The 18,757-nt window shown below is 40.4% G+C and overlaps 1 protein-coding gene across 2 annotated transcripts in view; it reads right to left on the bottom strand.

Annotated features, from left to right (window-relative positions):
• The window catches only part of SYT9 (synaptotagmin 9), a 185,419-nt gene that overhangs the window by 47,600 nt on the left and 119,062 nt on the right, over positions 1-18,757 (bottom strand). For both annotated transcript variants that reach the window (XR_014018141.1, XM_081262235.1), the window contains exon 4: positions 407-527. Coding sequence is in view for 1 of the 2 variants with exons in the window: in XM_081262235.1 (XP_081118361.1) it covers positions 407-527 (121 nt within the window). In the remaining variant the exon portion in view is untranslated. The remainder of the gene's footprint in view (positions 1-406; positions 528-18,757) is intronic.

Below are 18,757 nucleotides of genomic sequence, written 5' to 3'. Positions count from 1 at the left end.
TATCTGAGGAAAAAGACCAATTAGATAAGCTCTACCAGGACGGACAAACCACAGATCCAGTTTACATGGTGACAGAGAAGACCTGAGAGAAAAATAATATTGCTGACAACTAAAATTATGCAGCATTTAATGTAGACCAAACATTGCTTTTATGAATTTTTATGTATTAACTCATTTAATCTCACAACTCAATGAGCTAGATACTATTATTACTCTATTTTACAGATGGGAATCTGAACCCCGGAGAGGTTACATGACTTGCCCAAAGTCACACAGCTCTTAAGGTGGTGGCTCTCTGATTCAATCTATGCAGTTTGGTTCCAGGGTCAATGTGCTTTATTACTATATTAGAAACTATATAAGACACTACATTAGAACCAGAGAGACTGAATTGATGATGTCCCACCTGATGCTCCTGTTATGTCCATTGCCTTTAAATTTCTTGCTTTTATAATGGTAATGGTCAGCCTGCCAGCCGTGGGAAGATAACAGAGGGAAAACATCAGCTCTCCAAGATCCACATTGTCCTGTTGAGAAAGCAGAGTGAAGCATTAGAAAATGTCTTCGTCCAGGTGTGCATGAGGCTCAGTGACAGGGCACTGGAAGGGACCATGCTGCTCCTTTTGCTCAGTCATGAAGAGTCACTGGTGTCTCTTCCTCTCCTGTCAGTCACATAGAGAAGAATATACCCTTGCACTCTAGGAGCTTCTCTTCCTAAGGAAGCACAGCACGTTTAGATGGTAAAGCTGCAGAGGCTGTCCAGGACTTCTACCACCATTTATCTAGCCACACACAGCCCTGCAAAGCCTCCACGGATCCCTGTAGCTCAGAACACAACCTCCAGTGCAGAACTCCACAGTCTTAACAATCTTCCATGGCGCTCCGCCGTGTGACTCTACTCACATCCCTACCACAGTCCACATAGAGCTCCCCACACAAAGCTACACAGAGATGCCCCACAGTTGTGCATAGCCACCCCAGTCCAGGCTCTGTGTGCACAGTCTCACAATGTACTGCAAAGGGTTTCAAAGAGGTCTGCACACAGCCCACAAGGTCCCCTACACAGTGCTCTCAAGTTAGCCACAGTATCCCCATATACTCTGTCCAACCACAACCCTCCTGCAAGTCCCCACTTCTCAGAACACTGCACACAACCTAGTCACATGTGACCTGTGCAGGACTCCATACCCAGAAATCTTCTAGCTCCTCACGTAGCTCTGGACAAGAGCACTGCATAAGTGTGAGAGTAGCAGCCCGTGACCCCACACATCATGGCCCTGGACACACCTGGACACTTGCTTCATCCTGTAGTCTCCATGAAGAAAGAGAAGGGCAGAGCCCCAGACCCCTGGGTGCCCTGCTGCCTGTCCCCAAGGTCCCCCTTTGCCACAGCTGTTCCCTTCTCTGGTGTTTCTATAAGGAGCCCCCATTCCCTCTGCTAGGGAAGACATCTTTTTGTGTGATGTGCAGCCATTCAAATAGGTCAGAAGACATGAGCCTCTTTTTCTCCTTTTTGAGGAGAGAGAGAGAGAGAGAGAGAGAGAGAGAGAGAGAGAGAGAGAGAGAAATAGAAAAAAAGCCAGTTCATTTAGTTTCAATTTCTGAGAGATACCTGAGGTTATGAAGCTGGGTGTCTGTGTCTAATTAATACAATTTCATACTGACAATGCTCTGGGGAGTCAGGTTCTTGCCCTCAACATCCACAGTCTCCCTTCCCCTTCTAGATTCTCCAAGGAGGCTTCTATTTTTAGAAGCACAGATTCAGCTCTGGAAGGTCACCTCACCCAACCTCCCGCCTTGACTGCTTCCACAGGAGGATGAGGCAAGCAAAGGGATCTATTTAGTCACTAAGGCAGATGGATTGCTCTGCATCTCCCTGCATCAATTGCCCCATGTAAAGCAAGCACCTCACCTTGCAAACCAGTTTCCCCTGGCTCCTGGAGCTGTGACCTCAAGAGACCAGGCAGCAGGGCATTTCCCTTTGGGGAGAGGTTGTGGGGGATGGGTTCTCTAAGAGTGATGGTTCGCACACAACAGGCTATGGCTGCTTGTGATGCTGGGTTCCCTGCTGCCTGGGAGCAGGATCTGAAGAGGATAAGTCTGACCCAGCTTTCTGCTGGTAGCAGATGGGAAAGAGAAGCAACAGCTGTCCCCACAAATCATCCTTTTTTGTCCTTATTCCCTGCCCCATTCCTTTGCCCTTTGACTTTCATTCTTCCCTTGGAAGGCTTTCCACTGCACGTCGCTCTCTCCTCTCACCTCATCCTGCCCAGAAAATCTTGGTTTGATAAAGTAATTACAAGAGCAACCAAAATCATGCCTGTGAAATTTCATAATCAGTTCTTTTGACATATTTCCTGTACATACACCCACACTGTAAGGTTTGGAGGAACTTTGATTGGGCAATGGGTAGGGAGAGTAGAGAGGGTGCATGGGGGTAGGGAAGATGGTGAATAAGATGGACACCATTACCCTAGGTACATGTATGACTGCACATATGGTGTGATGCTACTTCATGTACAACCAGAGAAATGTAAAGTTGTACTGCAACTGTGTACAATGAATCAAAATGCATTCTGCTGTTATATTTATAATTAAAATAAATACATTAATAAAAATAAAGGTTTGGGATATGAAAATATTCTCAGTCCAGTCCCTGCCCTCAAGGCTGATGCACATAATGAAATATGTCAGATCTCTTCTGTACCAGGTACATTGGATCCCTTTCCCAGCATAGACCCCATTCACAAAGATTGATATTATATGGCTATTTGCTTATGAGTTAAAAATAATCAAACTTCATACTCGGTACTATATTCAGAATGTGAACTGGGGCTACAGCACACATTTCTACTTTTTTTTTCTTTTAAATATAAGTTAAAGAAACTGTTATCAAAGAGAAAATGCTTGGTTTGATCTCTAAGTGCTTTAAAAAGAACTCTTCTAAAATTTTCTAAATTATAAAAATAAAATTCAAATATAGAAAAAATTTCAAGTTAAGCAGTAAAATATTTCCTTTTCTCATGCATATGCCCATAATGTCATTCCTTTCCCCAAAGTAATACAGTAAGAGTCATCCAAATCTTGTTCTTTTCATGTGTGCATCCACCCACCCATCCATCTGTCTGTCCATCCATCCATCCATCCATCCATCCATCCATCCATCCATCCCTTCACTTATTCTTTTAACATGTGCCATGGTTATAAGCATGGGTTGAGCATGCTCTTTTCAGAGGCCTGGAGCTGAATCTGCAGTAGTGTAAAACAGTCACTATCCCGTGAACAGACATGGATTTGTGGGGCAGTGGAACAGGAGTTAACTGGCACCTAATGGTAACTGTTTTTCCCAAATAGTTTATCTGATTGGGGTTAAGAAACCTGTAGATTTCAGTGTTTTGTAAACATTCTGAATCAAGTGGTTCTCAGTTCATAGCAATTTTGCTTTCTTAGAGGACATCTGACATTACTGGAGAAATTTTTAATCATCACAACTGTGTAGGGTGATGACATCTAGCAGGTAGAGCCCAGGGATACTTTAAACATCCTACAAGGGAGAGGGAAGCCCGTTATCTAGTCCATAATGTCAATGGTGCCAAATTCCGATGTATATGGACATGCTTACATTCTTAGTAAAAGTTTTTCTGAAATGCTCATAAAAGTCAAATGTAAAGGGGGTGGTGGAGTATGTGGCTTCTTTTTCTGCTTGACAGGAATCAGATATGCAGAAGTTTCAGTGTCAGCTGAGTACCCTGGAGAACACAAGGGGGAAGGAAAATGCCACACAAAGAAATGCTTCATTTGCTCCAGCTTTGTATGGCCAAGTTCAGAATTGTTAGCAAGATGCATTGGGAATTTATGGCAAGCATATGTGAATTCACTACCTACCAACCTGTAAATGTTTTCTTGATCTGTTTGCCTGGAGTGGCCAAGATAGCTGTAGTTTTTAGCTAATTAGTACACTTTTGTAGTCCTCTTCTTGGACTCTTCTGGTGAATTCCTTCCAAACTCCATGAAGATATGAAGGGCTGTTACCAGAATCCAGGCTAACTAAAATACTTACGCCCCTGTTCTTTGCTGGGATGAAGGATGGGTGTATACCCCAAGAAGGATCATTTAGAGTCATTCCTGGGATTGAAAAACATCAATATTGAGAAAGAGAAATTTTCATTTTATTGCGGTTATTTATTGGAAGACAGGAGACCAGAATTGTTGCAAGGTTCTTGTATTATATATAGTACAAATGGCATAATACCACTTTAAGTTAATCTATGTCAGTTAAAGACAAATACTCAAAGGAAATAACTAAAATAACACAACAAGGAGTTATAGCTAATAAGATTAACAAAAGAGATAAAGTGGTGCCTTTTTGTCTGATAGGAGGCCATAAGGCCCTCAGTGCAGAAGTGGTCCTGCCCTATTTCCAGGAGGAAGAAACACCAAGACAGAGAAACCAAGAAGATCTGAATAAACCGTGCCTTGTTGAGATTCCCCCTTCAGTGTGTCACCACTAGGTCAGACCCTTTTGTTCAATCACATTTCTACATGTTTTCCATTCTTCATTGAACATAAGCTTACAAATAAAGTTTTCCCTGAGTCTTTGGATCTTCATTTCTGAAGGCTCATGTGTCATATAAAACTTCGATTAAATAAATTTATCTTTTCTCCTGTTAATGTGTATCTGTCAGTTTTTATTTCAGACCTATAGAGGAATCATAGGAGTACTGAGGAAATCTGTCTTCCCCTACATCAGTCTGTGAACTCCTTAAGGGGAAGGCCCATTTATCCACCTCTCTCAGTGGTGGCCATGTAGGGATGGCTCAGTCAATATTTCTTGCACTAATGAAGTGATGCACAAATGAAGGAGAGGTGGTCCTTGGATATGTATCATACTCTCAGTAGCTCTGTGGAGCCTTTTATCAAATGTCCATTCCTTCCTCCCCAGTCCCCACCTACTCCCTGCCACCATTATCACCATTGTCAGCATTATCAGCTCACCGAGAAATCCTATTTTTACAGAGACTCTTTCAAAAACAAAACCTTGTAAAGAACAGTAGCAAGAAATCATTTGTTTAGCAAATACAATCCTAGTTGCAATGTTTCTCTCAAATGTCCTCTACCCTCACCTGTAATAATCACATTGATGGTTCAAACCTGGTCCACCTGTAATGTGGAAGCTGTTAATGATCTGATCTTCCTACTTTCTCAAAAAGAGAAAAAGTATTCCCCATACTTTCCCCAGACATGACAAAATTGGCAAAAATGTCCTTTTCCAGTGACGGATTCTACCAATAATTAGCATGCACTGTTAAAGTAACTGTTGACTGCACTTTATTTATAGATATTAACATGATTAATTGCATTGGAAGTGTGCCTGGAGGATGACACTTTCTGAGCTGGTGGTAGGGCACAAGCAAACCAGCAGCCCTCATGGGTTGTGGGAGAGAGCTGGGACCAGCCATGCCTTTCCTATTCCTGTTGGAATTGTTCTGTCAGGAGATTCTAAGTTTAATTCCATAAAACTAGCCTCCCTTAAGAAAGGATTTTCTTTGGTCCACTATATGTTTAGCTAGGAATGGACAAGATAACAACATCATATAGGTAAACACATGGGTAAAGTTCTTAGGGTCGACAAAAAAAAAGGCCCATTACTACTATATCTGGTCTTATCCAGTTCCCTGGTTTAACATGAAAAACATACGGGTGACCCCACCATTCATATCTGTTCCCCAGCCTCTTCCTCACATAAGAGCCTCTTATATCCAAATGTCTTCTTTAGATCTCCACTTACAGTTGTTTAAGAGCCATCTCAATCTTAAAAATACTTCAATAATGGAGTTCATTTTCCTATCCTTTCCCCAGCTTTCCTACCAAATCTTTCCTCATCTCAGTGTGGTAAAACCTCTAAGAGGCTGATGCTAAAAACGTGGTAGACATCATATCTATATTCCTCCTGTTCTCTCACCCTCCCACATCTGCAAGTCACATCATTTCTCTCTTCAAAAATATTTAGAGTCTATCCAATTTTCTCCTGCTCTGTGGTGCTACCCCATCTCAAGACACTACCATCTCTGTCATACGCACCAAGAAGTGAGTGCAAGGGCAGGCCACCTGCTGTGATGTGTGCTTATCACAGAATTTTGTCCAACCATAGACAGGCTCCCAGCTTGGGATTCCCTCTCTGGCCTGATGCACTGGTAAATACTCAGGATAGGGTAAAGACTTCAGGATAGGGCTGGTGTCACCTGTGGAGGTGAGGAGACACTGAAGTTCCTTACCTTCCCACATGATTGGGGTTTTCCCCTCAAAGCCTTCCTGGGTGCCCCCTATAAAACAAAAGTGGCTCTGACTCATCAGGAAATTTATGATGTCTGGCTTTGTTCCACTGGGACTTGAGTCTTTCATGTTTCTAAACACAGCCCAAATCAGGGAGGTTGTGGTAAATTTGGCAGGCACATTCTTCTGTGACATACTTAAATTATAATATCTCACTGAAGGCTTACTAGGTACCCTGCTTTTCTCAACACTTGAGGAAACTGGTTTCTTCCCCCATGGAAACCAACTATCTAGGGTGACAGGGCAGAGCTTGAGCATGGGGCAATGGTCTGGCACCACCTGGCAAATGAAAACCACATACCAAGTGTAAAGAGCTGAGTTTTTCTTGGTAATCTTGGTACTCATCTCAGGCCCGTTATTAGTATTGATTATGGAAAGGTATGGTTTCTGAACCCTCAAAAATCATTGAGTCTGAATGGGTTCATTACAACTAATATCACTTTCTTTTTTGATTTGGGTTATTGGACCTACGTATCAGGGAACCTCTATAGGCACAGTGAATGGACCTCAGCACAACCTCAGGTAAGCTCTTTCCTGATATCCCTGTAGATGATCTGGATCAAAGTAGCCCAGATGATAGTAAATGTGCATTCATATCTAGTTTGACGACTGTACCTAAAGAATGCTAATTAATTATTCAAAGAGCTAGGTATTATTCAGTTCTGTAATTTATCAATAGTTTAGAAGAAGAAATAGAATTTGGATATGAAACAACAAGCAAAATAAATACATTGTAGTCTAGAATCAAGATCCATAAAAATCCTGATAGGTGACATGGATAAAGCCTAACAATATAAATTTGTCAAGATAAATTAATTGACAGCCTAAAAAGTCAATGATGTAATCTCTGAAACAGATGCAACCTAATGCATGTTAAAAATTATTTTGAATCAAAATATGATATAGCTACCAGAAAGTAATTTTGCTTCAGGCTGCATCAATAGAGGTACAGTTTCAAAAGGAAGGGTGTACACCAGTCATAAGACATCTGAAATGTTCATTCTGTTCTGGGAATCTCAATTTTAGAGATACATAAGTGGCTGGAAGATGATGATAAAAGCTAGAACCACTATAAAAGAGGATCAGGATTACTAAAGGAGCAATGATGAGCTATTAAGCTTTATAAGAAACATTCGAAAAACACAAGATTCTTCTCAGCACTAATTCTATTGGTGTCAGACACCAACTTGTTTCACCACCACCCCCAGTAATGGGGATTAAATCCGGAGCCTTACACATGCTAGGCAAATGCTCTATCACTGAGTTACAATCCCAGCCCTAAAAAGTGTTTTCAATGGTTCCAAGGATAAGCAAAATTAGTTTCTGGTAGCTATATCATATTTTGATTCAAAGGATAAGAACTAGGACTAATAAGTGGGAGCCAGAGGAAGATTTAGAATATTCTTCTCTCTCACAATCTAAAACCAAAGGCTGTCTTTCTCTGAATGTAGTCATTTCCCCATCTGTTTAGAAAGTTTTTCTAGTTTAAGGAAGAATTAAGTTTGAAGTAGGTAGATGGAAAAAATGTAAAGCCCTCTCCAGTCCTGATCTCCTATAATTCCCTCTCTCAGACATTAACTGGAAGGTGAGGGAAGACCATACGTTTCTGGAGCAGGGCAACTATAATTATGGAGATAGGGTCTGGTAGAGTGTGCAAGTGTATTGGAAAGGAAGATTTCGAGCTGAAGGGGCTAGAAACAGTGAAGGTTTGTTGCCTAAAAAATGCTTAATTCAGCATCCTAGGGACGTGTATACTTTCAAAGGGGACAAGATGAAGTGAATTCCCAGCATTGGTGTGCCTGGCATAGGAATTTGGAGTACTGGAAACTTCTGTTTTTTCTCATCATGCTTCCTCAAATGATACTTGGAGATTCATGTGTGATATTTTTTTAATCCTTTTATTTTCCTAGGTAGTATATCTAGTTAAGGAGAGTTCTTGGCTAAACAAAGATAGCATTTTTTTTAATTAAAGGGCTATAGAAAAGGCTTTAGAATTTAATTTGAAGTTTAATAACTCATTCTGAAAAGATCCATCAATTCTCATAGGAAAAAAAAACAAAGAAATCAGAGATGAAAACTTATTCTTAGTTAAAGGCTGTGGGAATATCAGAGCATCCTTAGATTTGAGCATGTGTGCTGGCTTTGATGGATACACTGTGTTTCTCTGGCTTTTGAAGAAAAGAAAACACTAAGAAGAATTGGAAATAATTTTGAATTCACCCTGCATTCTCAGCATTCTTGTCATCCTGAAAATTTCCATCAAAACTAAGAATTCATGCAGTTTTGTGGGAGACAAGAAGGGATTTTCAAGTAAATATGCCCTCCAAAGAAGAGAACAGCAGGAAGTGAGTTAAATCAACATGTTTATGAACAAGCATAAATAAAAACACACTATTTTTATTCTACCATAAATGGAGACTTAACCCAAAGATAATCAGAGGGCATAGATGTTTTTGTTTTTAAAATCATCTACTGGAGATTTACTGGAGAATACTTTGCATTCCTGCATACCTTTTTTTGTCTCCCTCAGCTCTTCCTTCATTCCTATTATGCTTAGTACCAGGGTCACCAAGTCATGTTGATTCTGCCTCTAAAACATCTCTTGATGACCACTCTTCCTACTCATTCCCTTTGCAGCAGTATCCAAAAGATTAGGAGCATTTTACATTTCTGATCCATCTTACTTGTAAACACAGGTCTGGTCACGTCACTCCTTAAATCCTTCAACAAACCCTGGGTGCTCTTAGGTTAAAATCCAAATCTCACAGTATATCCTATAAAGGACAGCATCTCCAGCTGTTCCACTATTTCTCCTAACACACTGAATTCTCCAATCAGTCTGAACTGTTCTTCACTCCCCCATCCCCCAACACATTTCCTTCTCATTCCATTGTGTGCTGTTTCTTCTTCCCAAATTACCACTGTTCACTTCTATGGAGGCAAAATTTTCTTTTGTAGCTCTGAAGACCTAACTTTCCAAGTTATCTCCTGCGTGCCATTTTCAGCATCTCTCCAAGCCTGTGTTCTTTCTCTGCTCTGGCTACTCTTTGTCCATATTTCCATATTTCTTTATTTTATATTTTATCCATATTTCTATCTCCATACAAAATTAGAGATCTGTGACTCTGAGATGCTGAAGGTAGGAACTATGTCATTCTTGTGGCTCATTTATCCAGGGCTGCAGCCATTCTTCAGAGGAGAACAGGGTCAGAGAAGTTATTTCACTTACCCAAGGTCCCATGGCTAGTTAGTGCCCAGGCCATGTTCCCAATTAGTCTGATTAGGGCCTACAGTGCCCCCAAATGGGGACCCTTTCTTAGCCCTAGAGGCTCTTAAGGATGGGTAAATGGGGAGGTGGTCGAATTCCTTCTTGTGTGATGGAGACTTAAGGAAACTCAGAGGAGCTGGACTGGGAGCTAGAAGGGCCCGGGTTCCTTCCTTTGATCCATGATATTTTTGCCTCAGGATTGGTCTCCTCTCTTATCATTTATCTTGAGGAACTATTTTGCCTTGGCAGCTAATGGGGAAAAGAGAAAACAAGAGAGAAGTACCCTCACTGAATCCAATTTGAAAACTGGGGCAAATGGCACTTTAACAAAAAAAAAGAATCTGCCTTTCCTTCAAGCACCAGCATCACATCACTTTCCTCTGTATCCACTGCAATTTTATAACACAATTGAAGGAAATGAGAGGTTTTACTACACTAAAGGGCAGTATAGGTGTAATCAGGAGTCATCTTAGATGCATTTCAAATAAGAACAAAAGAATAGTCTCTCTCTCTCTCTCTCTCTCTCTCTCTCTCTCTCTCTCTCTCAAATTAAGTTAACTAATATTTGTAAAGCCATTAACACAATGCCTGAAATATATGTGTTAACTCATTATATGTGTCATTCTGTACCTCCTAGAATAGAGCCTGGCACAGTGGGTCCATGATAAGCATGCAGCATATCAGTAAGTGAATAGCAGTGTTCTCTACAGAAAGGGTAAGGCAGAATGATCAGGGACAGCACAGAATAGGATTCTTCTCCACCATTCTTACATCCAGATCTACAAGCTGGATAAAGGTGACACAAAGCATGCTAGAAGAATTCCTAGGCAGTGGACAGAATTAGCAAGAAAGAAAACAAATAAGAGCCATTTTAAATGGTATGCCTGAGAGCTTCAGGAGGTTATCAGATATCATCAGAGAGGCTGAACTATTTCCCTGTGTCAAGAATAGGTCTGAATGATACTTTCCATCCCTATGTACTCTCTGACCCTAAGTCTTCATTAAAAGACAGTGATTTTTTCCTGCACAAAAGTCAATACAAAGTAGATCAATCGCCAGAAATCTTGCAACTGCTAGAAGAAAACATAAGGCCAGCACTCCAACAGTCAGGCACAGGCATAGACTTCCTTATTAAGGATGTCTAAAGCTCAGGAAATAAAACCAAGAATTAAAATGGGATACTATCAAATTAAAAAGCTTCTACACAGCAAAGAAAACATTTAAGAGTGTGAAGACAGAGCCTACAGAATAGGAGAAAATCTTTGCCAGCTACTCTTCTGGCAGAGGATTAAAATCCAGAATAATATAAAAAACTCAAAAAATAAATCCCCTCCAAAAAACAACCCCAAATAACCTAATTAATAAGTGAGCAAATGGATTAAACAGACACTTCTCAAAAAGAAGATATACAAATGACCAACAAATATATGAAAAAATGTTCAGCATGATTACCAATTAGGGATATGCAAATCAAAACTACACTGAGATTTCATTTCTGGTTAGAATGGCAGCCATCAAGACTATGAACAATAATAAATTCTGGTGAGGATAAGGGGGAGAAGGAAATAACTCTTGTGGTATTATAAATAGGGTAACCATAATGGAAATCAGTAAGGAGGCTCCTCTAACGACCAGAAGTGGAACTACTATTTGACCCAGCTGTGCCACTCCTCATTTACCCAAAAGAACTAAAGTCAGCATACTATAGCAATAGGAACATACACATTTACAGCAGCACAATTCACAGTAGCCAAGTTTTAGACTCAGTCTAGGTGTCCGTCAGTGGATGAATGGATAAAGAAAATGTGGCATATATATGTAAATGAAGTTTTATTCAACAATAAAGAAGAATGAAATTATATCATTTGCAGGAAAATGGATGGAACTAGATGTTAAGTGAAATTAGTCAGACTCAGAAAATCAAGAGTTGTATGCTTTCTCTCATGTGGAAGATAGAAAAAAAAGGGGGAGAAGTGGGGGAAAGGCAGGGAAGGAATTTTCAGGAAAAAAGAAGGAAGAAAGACCAGTAGAGTATGGGGATTAGGGGGAGGGAGGAGAGGAGGGAATAGGGAGGTACTAGGCAATGAAATTTACCAAATTAAATGCATATGAACATATCATAATGAATCTCACTAGTTTATATAATTATAATGCACCAATAAAAAATAAAAATAAATACAAGATTAAAAAAAGAGAGATTTTTAGAATGTGTCAGATATTATTAGAATAATTTTGGAACAAACCTCCCAATCCAACTCCTAGGACATATCAGAGGGTCTGTAGTTTTTAATCACCCAGTGTTCCATTAGGCATTCACAGGCTTTCTAGGAAAAATGAGTCAGCTGATACAAGGAATCTACTTGTCTGTAATAGCCCAAGGTCACTTCATGTGTTAGGATGGTTTGAGAGACAAACCTGGACAACGGCAGTTGCCATGTTGACCCAGGGAGTTCCCTGGTTCCCTAGGGTAATGACTTAAGTTTCTGGTGTGTAGGAATCTGTTCTTTCCACAAAGGCTTGGCTCTCATTCACTTGGGAAGAGCAGCTATGGGAGAAGCAGGGGAGAATCTGGAGGGGAGGAATGGAGGGAGGGAGGCAACGAAGGAAGGAAAGGAGAAAATGAGTAAGGGAGGGAAAAGTGTAGGGGCAGGGAAGAAGGCCAGTTTTCTCTTTAATTCTTTTTTTTTTTCATTTTTCAGTGGTACTGGGGATGAAACGCAGGGCTAGGCCAGCAATCTACCACTGAGCAACACCTGTCAAGTCAATCACTTTAAATTTATTCATTCACATATTCAACAAATATTCCAGGCATTATACTAGAATCTAGAAATAAAAGGGAGATGAGGGAAGGGTAAAATCCTTTCCGTAATGGGATAGCCATTTAAACTGCATTTCTAGTCAGATAATAAGTTAAATGAGTAAGCTATAGGAGCTGGTGGAAGGAGATTCAATTTTAAATAGGATATTCAGTGAAGACCTCAGAGATGATGCCATCTGGGAGAAAACCTGAGGGAAGTGGGTGCAAGGTATAGGGCTATCTAGGGCAGTGGTTAGGCAGGGAAAAGAGCACAGGGCAGGAGTGTGAATGAGCAACAGGAAGGAGGTTAGTGTAGCTAAAACATATAGGTGAGAGGCTGGGGAGGAAGTCAGAAATGATGTAGGGTTGTGGGGTCTGAATCCTGTAGGCCACTGTAAGGACTCTGGATTTTACTGAGATGAAATGAGGAATCACTGGAAGATTTGGGGCAAAGAAGTGATAAGAACCAACCAATAATTTAAAAACATCACTCCAGCTTCTATACAGAGAACGGAATTGCAGGGGGTGGGAGATGGAACAAATTAGGAACAGGAAAACGAAGAAGGAGGCTATTGCAATTAACCTTCAACTATACAATGCTATTCAAGCTTCTGTTGTTTTTAAGATTACTTAGAAGAATTGTCTTGGGTTTTATAAGGTCTCCTTTATCATTAAGAAATACTTGGGACCAGCCAAGCCCAAGCCCGCACTGACCCCCGGGCTGAGTTCAGGATTGCTGACGGGGACGAAAGCGGTACAGCCCCTCCCCCCACAAGGGACACTCCACTAAGGTAACCAGCGGCCACCATCTTGGACAGCTGAAGTAACCACCGCCACTCTCCGACAGATTGCAACAACAAACAGGTGTGTGTCACCCAGCTCAGCCCCCATACATAGGGGGATTTCGCTTAAAATCTCTCCTAGACTTTCAGGGGGAGAGACTATCAGAGTGAGCCTGCATAAAGACTAAAGGAGAGCTAGAGGCACCTGACCCTCAACCCCCCCCCCCATCAGCAGCCAAAACAAAACCTGTCTAGCCAGCGCTGGGGAGGGGCAAGCAGAAAAAATCAAAACCATAGAGTGCCGGGGATCCCAAAAGCCAACGGTGTGACCCCGGAGATCCAGGCTGTCTGATTCGCGCGGCCTGCCCCGAGGCTACAGAAGGCGTGGCGCCGCAGAGAAGGGGTTAACCAGTCAGCAGGGAATTAAGTGGCTGCGACACGGTGGTATCCCACCAGCCGAGCCCAAGCCAGCACTGACCCCCGGGCTGAGTTCGGGATTGCTGACGGGGACGGAAGCGGTACAGCCCCACCCCCCAGAAGGGACACTCCACTAAGGTAACCAGCGGCCACCATCTTGGACAGCTGAAGTATCCACTGCCACTGTCCGACAGATTGCAACAACAAAACAGGCACAGAGTACAGTTTGAACTGCCGAGAATCATCACTGAGGGGAAATCTGGTCTAGCAGGAGAAACCAAGGCTAGCAGGAGAAACCAGGAGCCTAGAGGCAAGGCCCTCGCGACTGGGCAGCTGTAAACTGCAGGCCCACCGGCAACAGTTCACCCACTGCCCGCGTAACTGGGCGGTAGGAGAACGCCCTCCCGTTGGTGACGGATCACCTGCCCGCGGCCTGTGATACTGGGCGGCTGGAGTCTACCCGCCTGCCACGACCGGGAGCTGAAACCACACAGAGACAGTCCAGTCACACACCCCCATTAGGGCACCCCGGCAAGGAGACTGGGGCCCGTCATAGCAGAGTAGTGTCGTCACTGGAGCTCGAATGTCGGAATTCCTTCCCAGCGGAATCCACGTTAGCAGTCATACTTCAACAACACAAAGGAGAGACATCAGAGTAATACAGAAACAAAACAAATCTATAGAGGAGAGCAGAAACACGACAATCAAAAAGAGCTGGAAAGTAACGTGGACAACATGAGAAAACAAGGGAAAAAAGGATTACAAACAATGCAAGACTACTCAATTCTACAGGAGGACATAGAAACTTCAGAAACAGGTATAGGGAAAGAACTCAAGGCATACCTAACTCGAATGTAAAGGAATATTAGAGAAGACATGAGACAGCAAGTCCAAGAAATAAAAATATATTTTGAAAATGAATTAAACAAACAAATTCAAATGGCAAAGAACGAGCTCTACCAGGAGATAGAGATATTAAAAAAAAATCAAACAATAATCCTAGAATTACAGGAAACTATAAACCAAATTAAAAACTCAAACGAGAATATTACAAATAGACTTGATCAAGTAGAAGTCAGAACATCAGATAATGAAGACAAGGTTTATCAACTTGAAAAGAATATAGTCAACACAGAAAAGATGCTTAATTCCCACAAGCAATCTATTCAAGAGATATGGGATGTCATAAAAAAACCAAATCTGAGAGTCATAGGGATAGAAGAAGGCACAGAGATTCAAACCAAAGGAATGGACAGCATATTAAATGAAATAATTCTAGAAAACTTCCCAGAGATGAAAGATGGAATGGATTGCCAAATCCTGGAAGCCTACAGGACCCCAAACATTCAAAACCATAATAGACCAACCCCAAGACATATAATTATGAAGATAGCCAACGTACAGAACAAGGAGAGAATATTAAAAGCTACGAGAGAAGAGAGGCAGATTACTTTCAGGGGTAAACCAATTAGGTTAACGACAGATTTCTCATCACAAACTTTGAAAGCGAGAAGATCCTGGAATAACGTATTTCAAACGCTGAAAAATAATGGATTCCAACCAAGAATACTATATCCAGCAAAATTGAGCTTCAAATTTGACAATGAAATTAAAATCTTTCACGATAAACAAAAGCTAAAAGAATTTGCAGCAAGAAAACCAGCTCTGCAAAGCATTTTGAACAAAACACTACAAGAAGAGGATGTGAAAAATAGTGCCCAAAACTAACAGCAGGAAGTATCTCAGTAAAGGGGGAGGAAAATAACCAAAAAGCAAAACTAACCAAACTAAAATAAATAAATAAAGAAGCATGACTGGAAATACAAATCATATCTCAATTGTAACCTTAAATGTTAATGGCCTAAACTCACCAATCAAGAGACATAGGCTAGTAAACTGGATCAAAAAAACAAATCCAACAATATGCTGCCTTCAGGAGACTCATATGATAGGAAAAGACATACACAGGCTGAAGGTAAAAGGTTGGGAAAAATCATACCACTCACATGGCCCTCGGAAGCAAGCAGGAGTGGCCATACTCATATCGAATAAAATCAACTTCAAACCTAAGTTAATCAAGAAGGACAAAGAAGGTCACTATATACTGTTAAAAGGAACCATCCACCAACAAGACATAACAATCATCAATTTGTATGCACCCAACAATGGAGCTGCAACGTTCATAAAACAAACTCTCCTCAAGTTCAAGAGTCAAATAGACCACAACACAATAATTATGGGTGACTTCAACACACCGCTCTCGCCATTAGACAGATCCTCTAGACAAAAACTGAATAAAGAAACTATAAAACTCAACAGCACAATCAATAATCTAGACTTAACCGACATATATAGAATATATCAACCATCATCAAGTGGATACACGTTCTTCTCAGCAGCACATGGATCCTACTCAAAGATAGACCATATATTATGCCATAAGACAACTCTTAGTAAATATAAAGGCGTGGAGATAATACCATGCACCATATCTGACCATAATGGAATGAAATTGGAAATCAATGATAAAAGAAGGAAGGAAAAATCCTACATCACATGGAAAATGAACAATATGTTATTGAATGATCAATGGGTTATAGAAGACATAAAGGAGGAGATGAAAAAATTCTTAGAGTCAAATAATAACACAGACACAACATACCGGAATTTATGGGACACAATGAAAGCAGTTTTAAGAGGGAAATTCATTTCTTGGAGTTCTTACCTCAAAAAAAGAAAAAACCAACAAATAAATGAACTCACACAACACCTCAAAAATCTAGAAAAGGAAGAGCAAAACAACAGCAAATGTAGTAGAAGACAAGAAATAATTAAAATTAGAGCAGAAATCAATGAAATTGAAACAAAAGAAACCATTGAAAAAATAGATAAAACTAAAAGTTGGTTCTTTGAAAAAATAAATAAGATAGACAAGCCCTTAGCCACGCTAACGAAAAGAAGAAGAGAGAGAACTCAAATTACTAACATACGGGATGAAAAAGGCAATATCACAATAGACACTACAGAAATACAGAAGATAATTAGAAAGTATTTTGAAACCCTATATTCCAATAAAATAGAAGATAACGAAGATATCGATAAATTTCTTAAGGCATATGAATTGCCCAGATTGAGACAGGAAGACACACACAATTTAAACAGACCAATAACAAAAGAAGAAATAGAAGAAGCCATCAAAAGACTACCAACTAAGAAAAGCCCTGGACCAGATGGGTATACAGCGGAGTTCTACAAAACCTTCAAAGAAGAATTAATACCAATACTTTTCAAGCTATTTCAAGAAATAGAAAAAGAAGGAGCTCTTCCAAATTCATTCTATGAGGCCAACATCACTTTGATCCCAAAACCAGACAAAGATACTTCAAAGAAAGAAAACTACAGACCAATATCTCTAATGAACTTGGATGCAAAAATTCTCAATAAAATTCTGGCGAATCGAATACAAAAACATATCAGAAAACTTGTGCACCATGATCAAGTAGGATTCATTCCTGGGATGCAAGGATGGTTCAATATACGGAAATCAATAAATGCTATCCACCACATCAATAGACTTAAAGACAAGAACCACATGATCATCTCGATGGATGCAGAAAAAGCATTTGACAAAGTACAGCATCCCTTTATGTTCAAAACACTAGAAAAACTAGGGATAACAGGAACTTACCTCAACATTGTAAAAGCTATCTATGCTAAGCCTCAGGCTAGCATCATTCTGAATGGAGAAAAATTGAAGGCATTCCCTCTAAAATCTGGAACAAGACAGGGATGCCCTCTATCACCACTTCTATTCAATTTAGTTCTCGAAGTACTAGCCAGAGCAATTAGACAGACAAAAGAAATTAAAGGCATAAAAATAGGAAAAGAAGAAATTAAACTATCGCTATTTGCGGATGACATGATAATATACTTAACAGACCCAAAAGAGTCTACAAAGAAGCTGCTAGAGTTAATAAATGAATTCAGCAAAGTGGCAGGTTATAAAATCAACACGCATAAATCAAAGGCATTCCTATATATCAGCAACAAAACTTCTGAAATGGAAATAAGGAAAACCACTCCATTCACAATATCCTCAAAGAAAATAAGATACTTGGGTATCAACCTAACAAAAGAGGTGAAAGATTTATACAATGAAAACTACAGAACCCTAAAGAGAGAGATAGAAGAAGATCTCAGAAGATGGAAAAATGTACCCTGTTCATGGATAGGCAGAACTAACATCATCAAAATGGCGATATTACCCAAAGTTCTCTATAGGTTTAATGCGATGCCAATCAAAATACCAACGGCATTTCTTGTAGAAATAGACAAAGCAATCATGAAATTCATATGGAAAAACAAAAGACCCAGAATAGCAAAAGCAATTCTAAGCAGGAAGTGTGAATCTGGAGGTATAGCGATACCAGAGGTCAAACTGTACTACAAAGCAATAGTAACAAAAACAGCATGGTACTGGTACCAAAACAGGCGGGTGGACCAATGGTACAGAATAGAAGACACAGAGACTAATCCACAATGTTACAACTATCTTATATTTGATAAAGGGGCTAAAAGCATGCAATGGAGGAAGGATAGCATCTTCAACAAATGGTGCTGGGAAAATTGGAAATCCATATGCAACAAAATGAAATTGAATCCCTTTCTCTCGCCATCCACAAAAATTAACTCAAAATGGATCAGGGAGCTAGATATCAAATCAGAGACACTGCATCTGATAGAAGAAAAAGTTGGCTACGATCTACAAATTGTGGGGTCGGGCTCCAAATTCCTTAATAGGACACCCATAGCCCAAGAGTTAACAACCAGAATAAACAAATGGGACTTACTTAAACTAAAAAGTTTTTTCTCAGCAAGAGAAACAATAAAAGAGGTAAATAGAGAGCCTACATCCTGGGAACAAATCTTTACCCCCCACACCTCCGACAGAGCCCTAATATCCAGAATGTACAAAGAACTCAAAAAATTAAACAATAAGATAACAAACAACCCAATTAACAAATGGGCCAAGGACCTCAACAGACACTTCTCAGAGGAGGACATACAATCAATCAACAAGTTCATGAAAAAATGCTCACCATCTCTAGCAATCAGAGAAATGCAAATCAAAACCACCCTAAGATACCATCTCACTCCAGT

This window comes from Spermophilus citellus (assembly GCF_964194105.1).
Source record: "Spermophilus citellus genome assembly, chromosome: 2".
NCBI classification, from domain to species: Eukaryota; Metazoa; Chordata; class Mammalia; order Rodentia; family Sciuridae; genus Spermophilus; species Spermophilus citellus.
The sequence above is the reverse complement of the archived record's forward strand: the minus strand, read 5'-3'. Positions and strand labels throughout refer to the sequence as shown.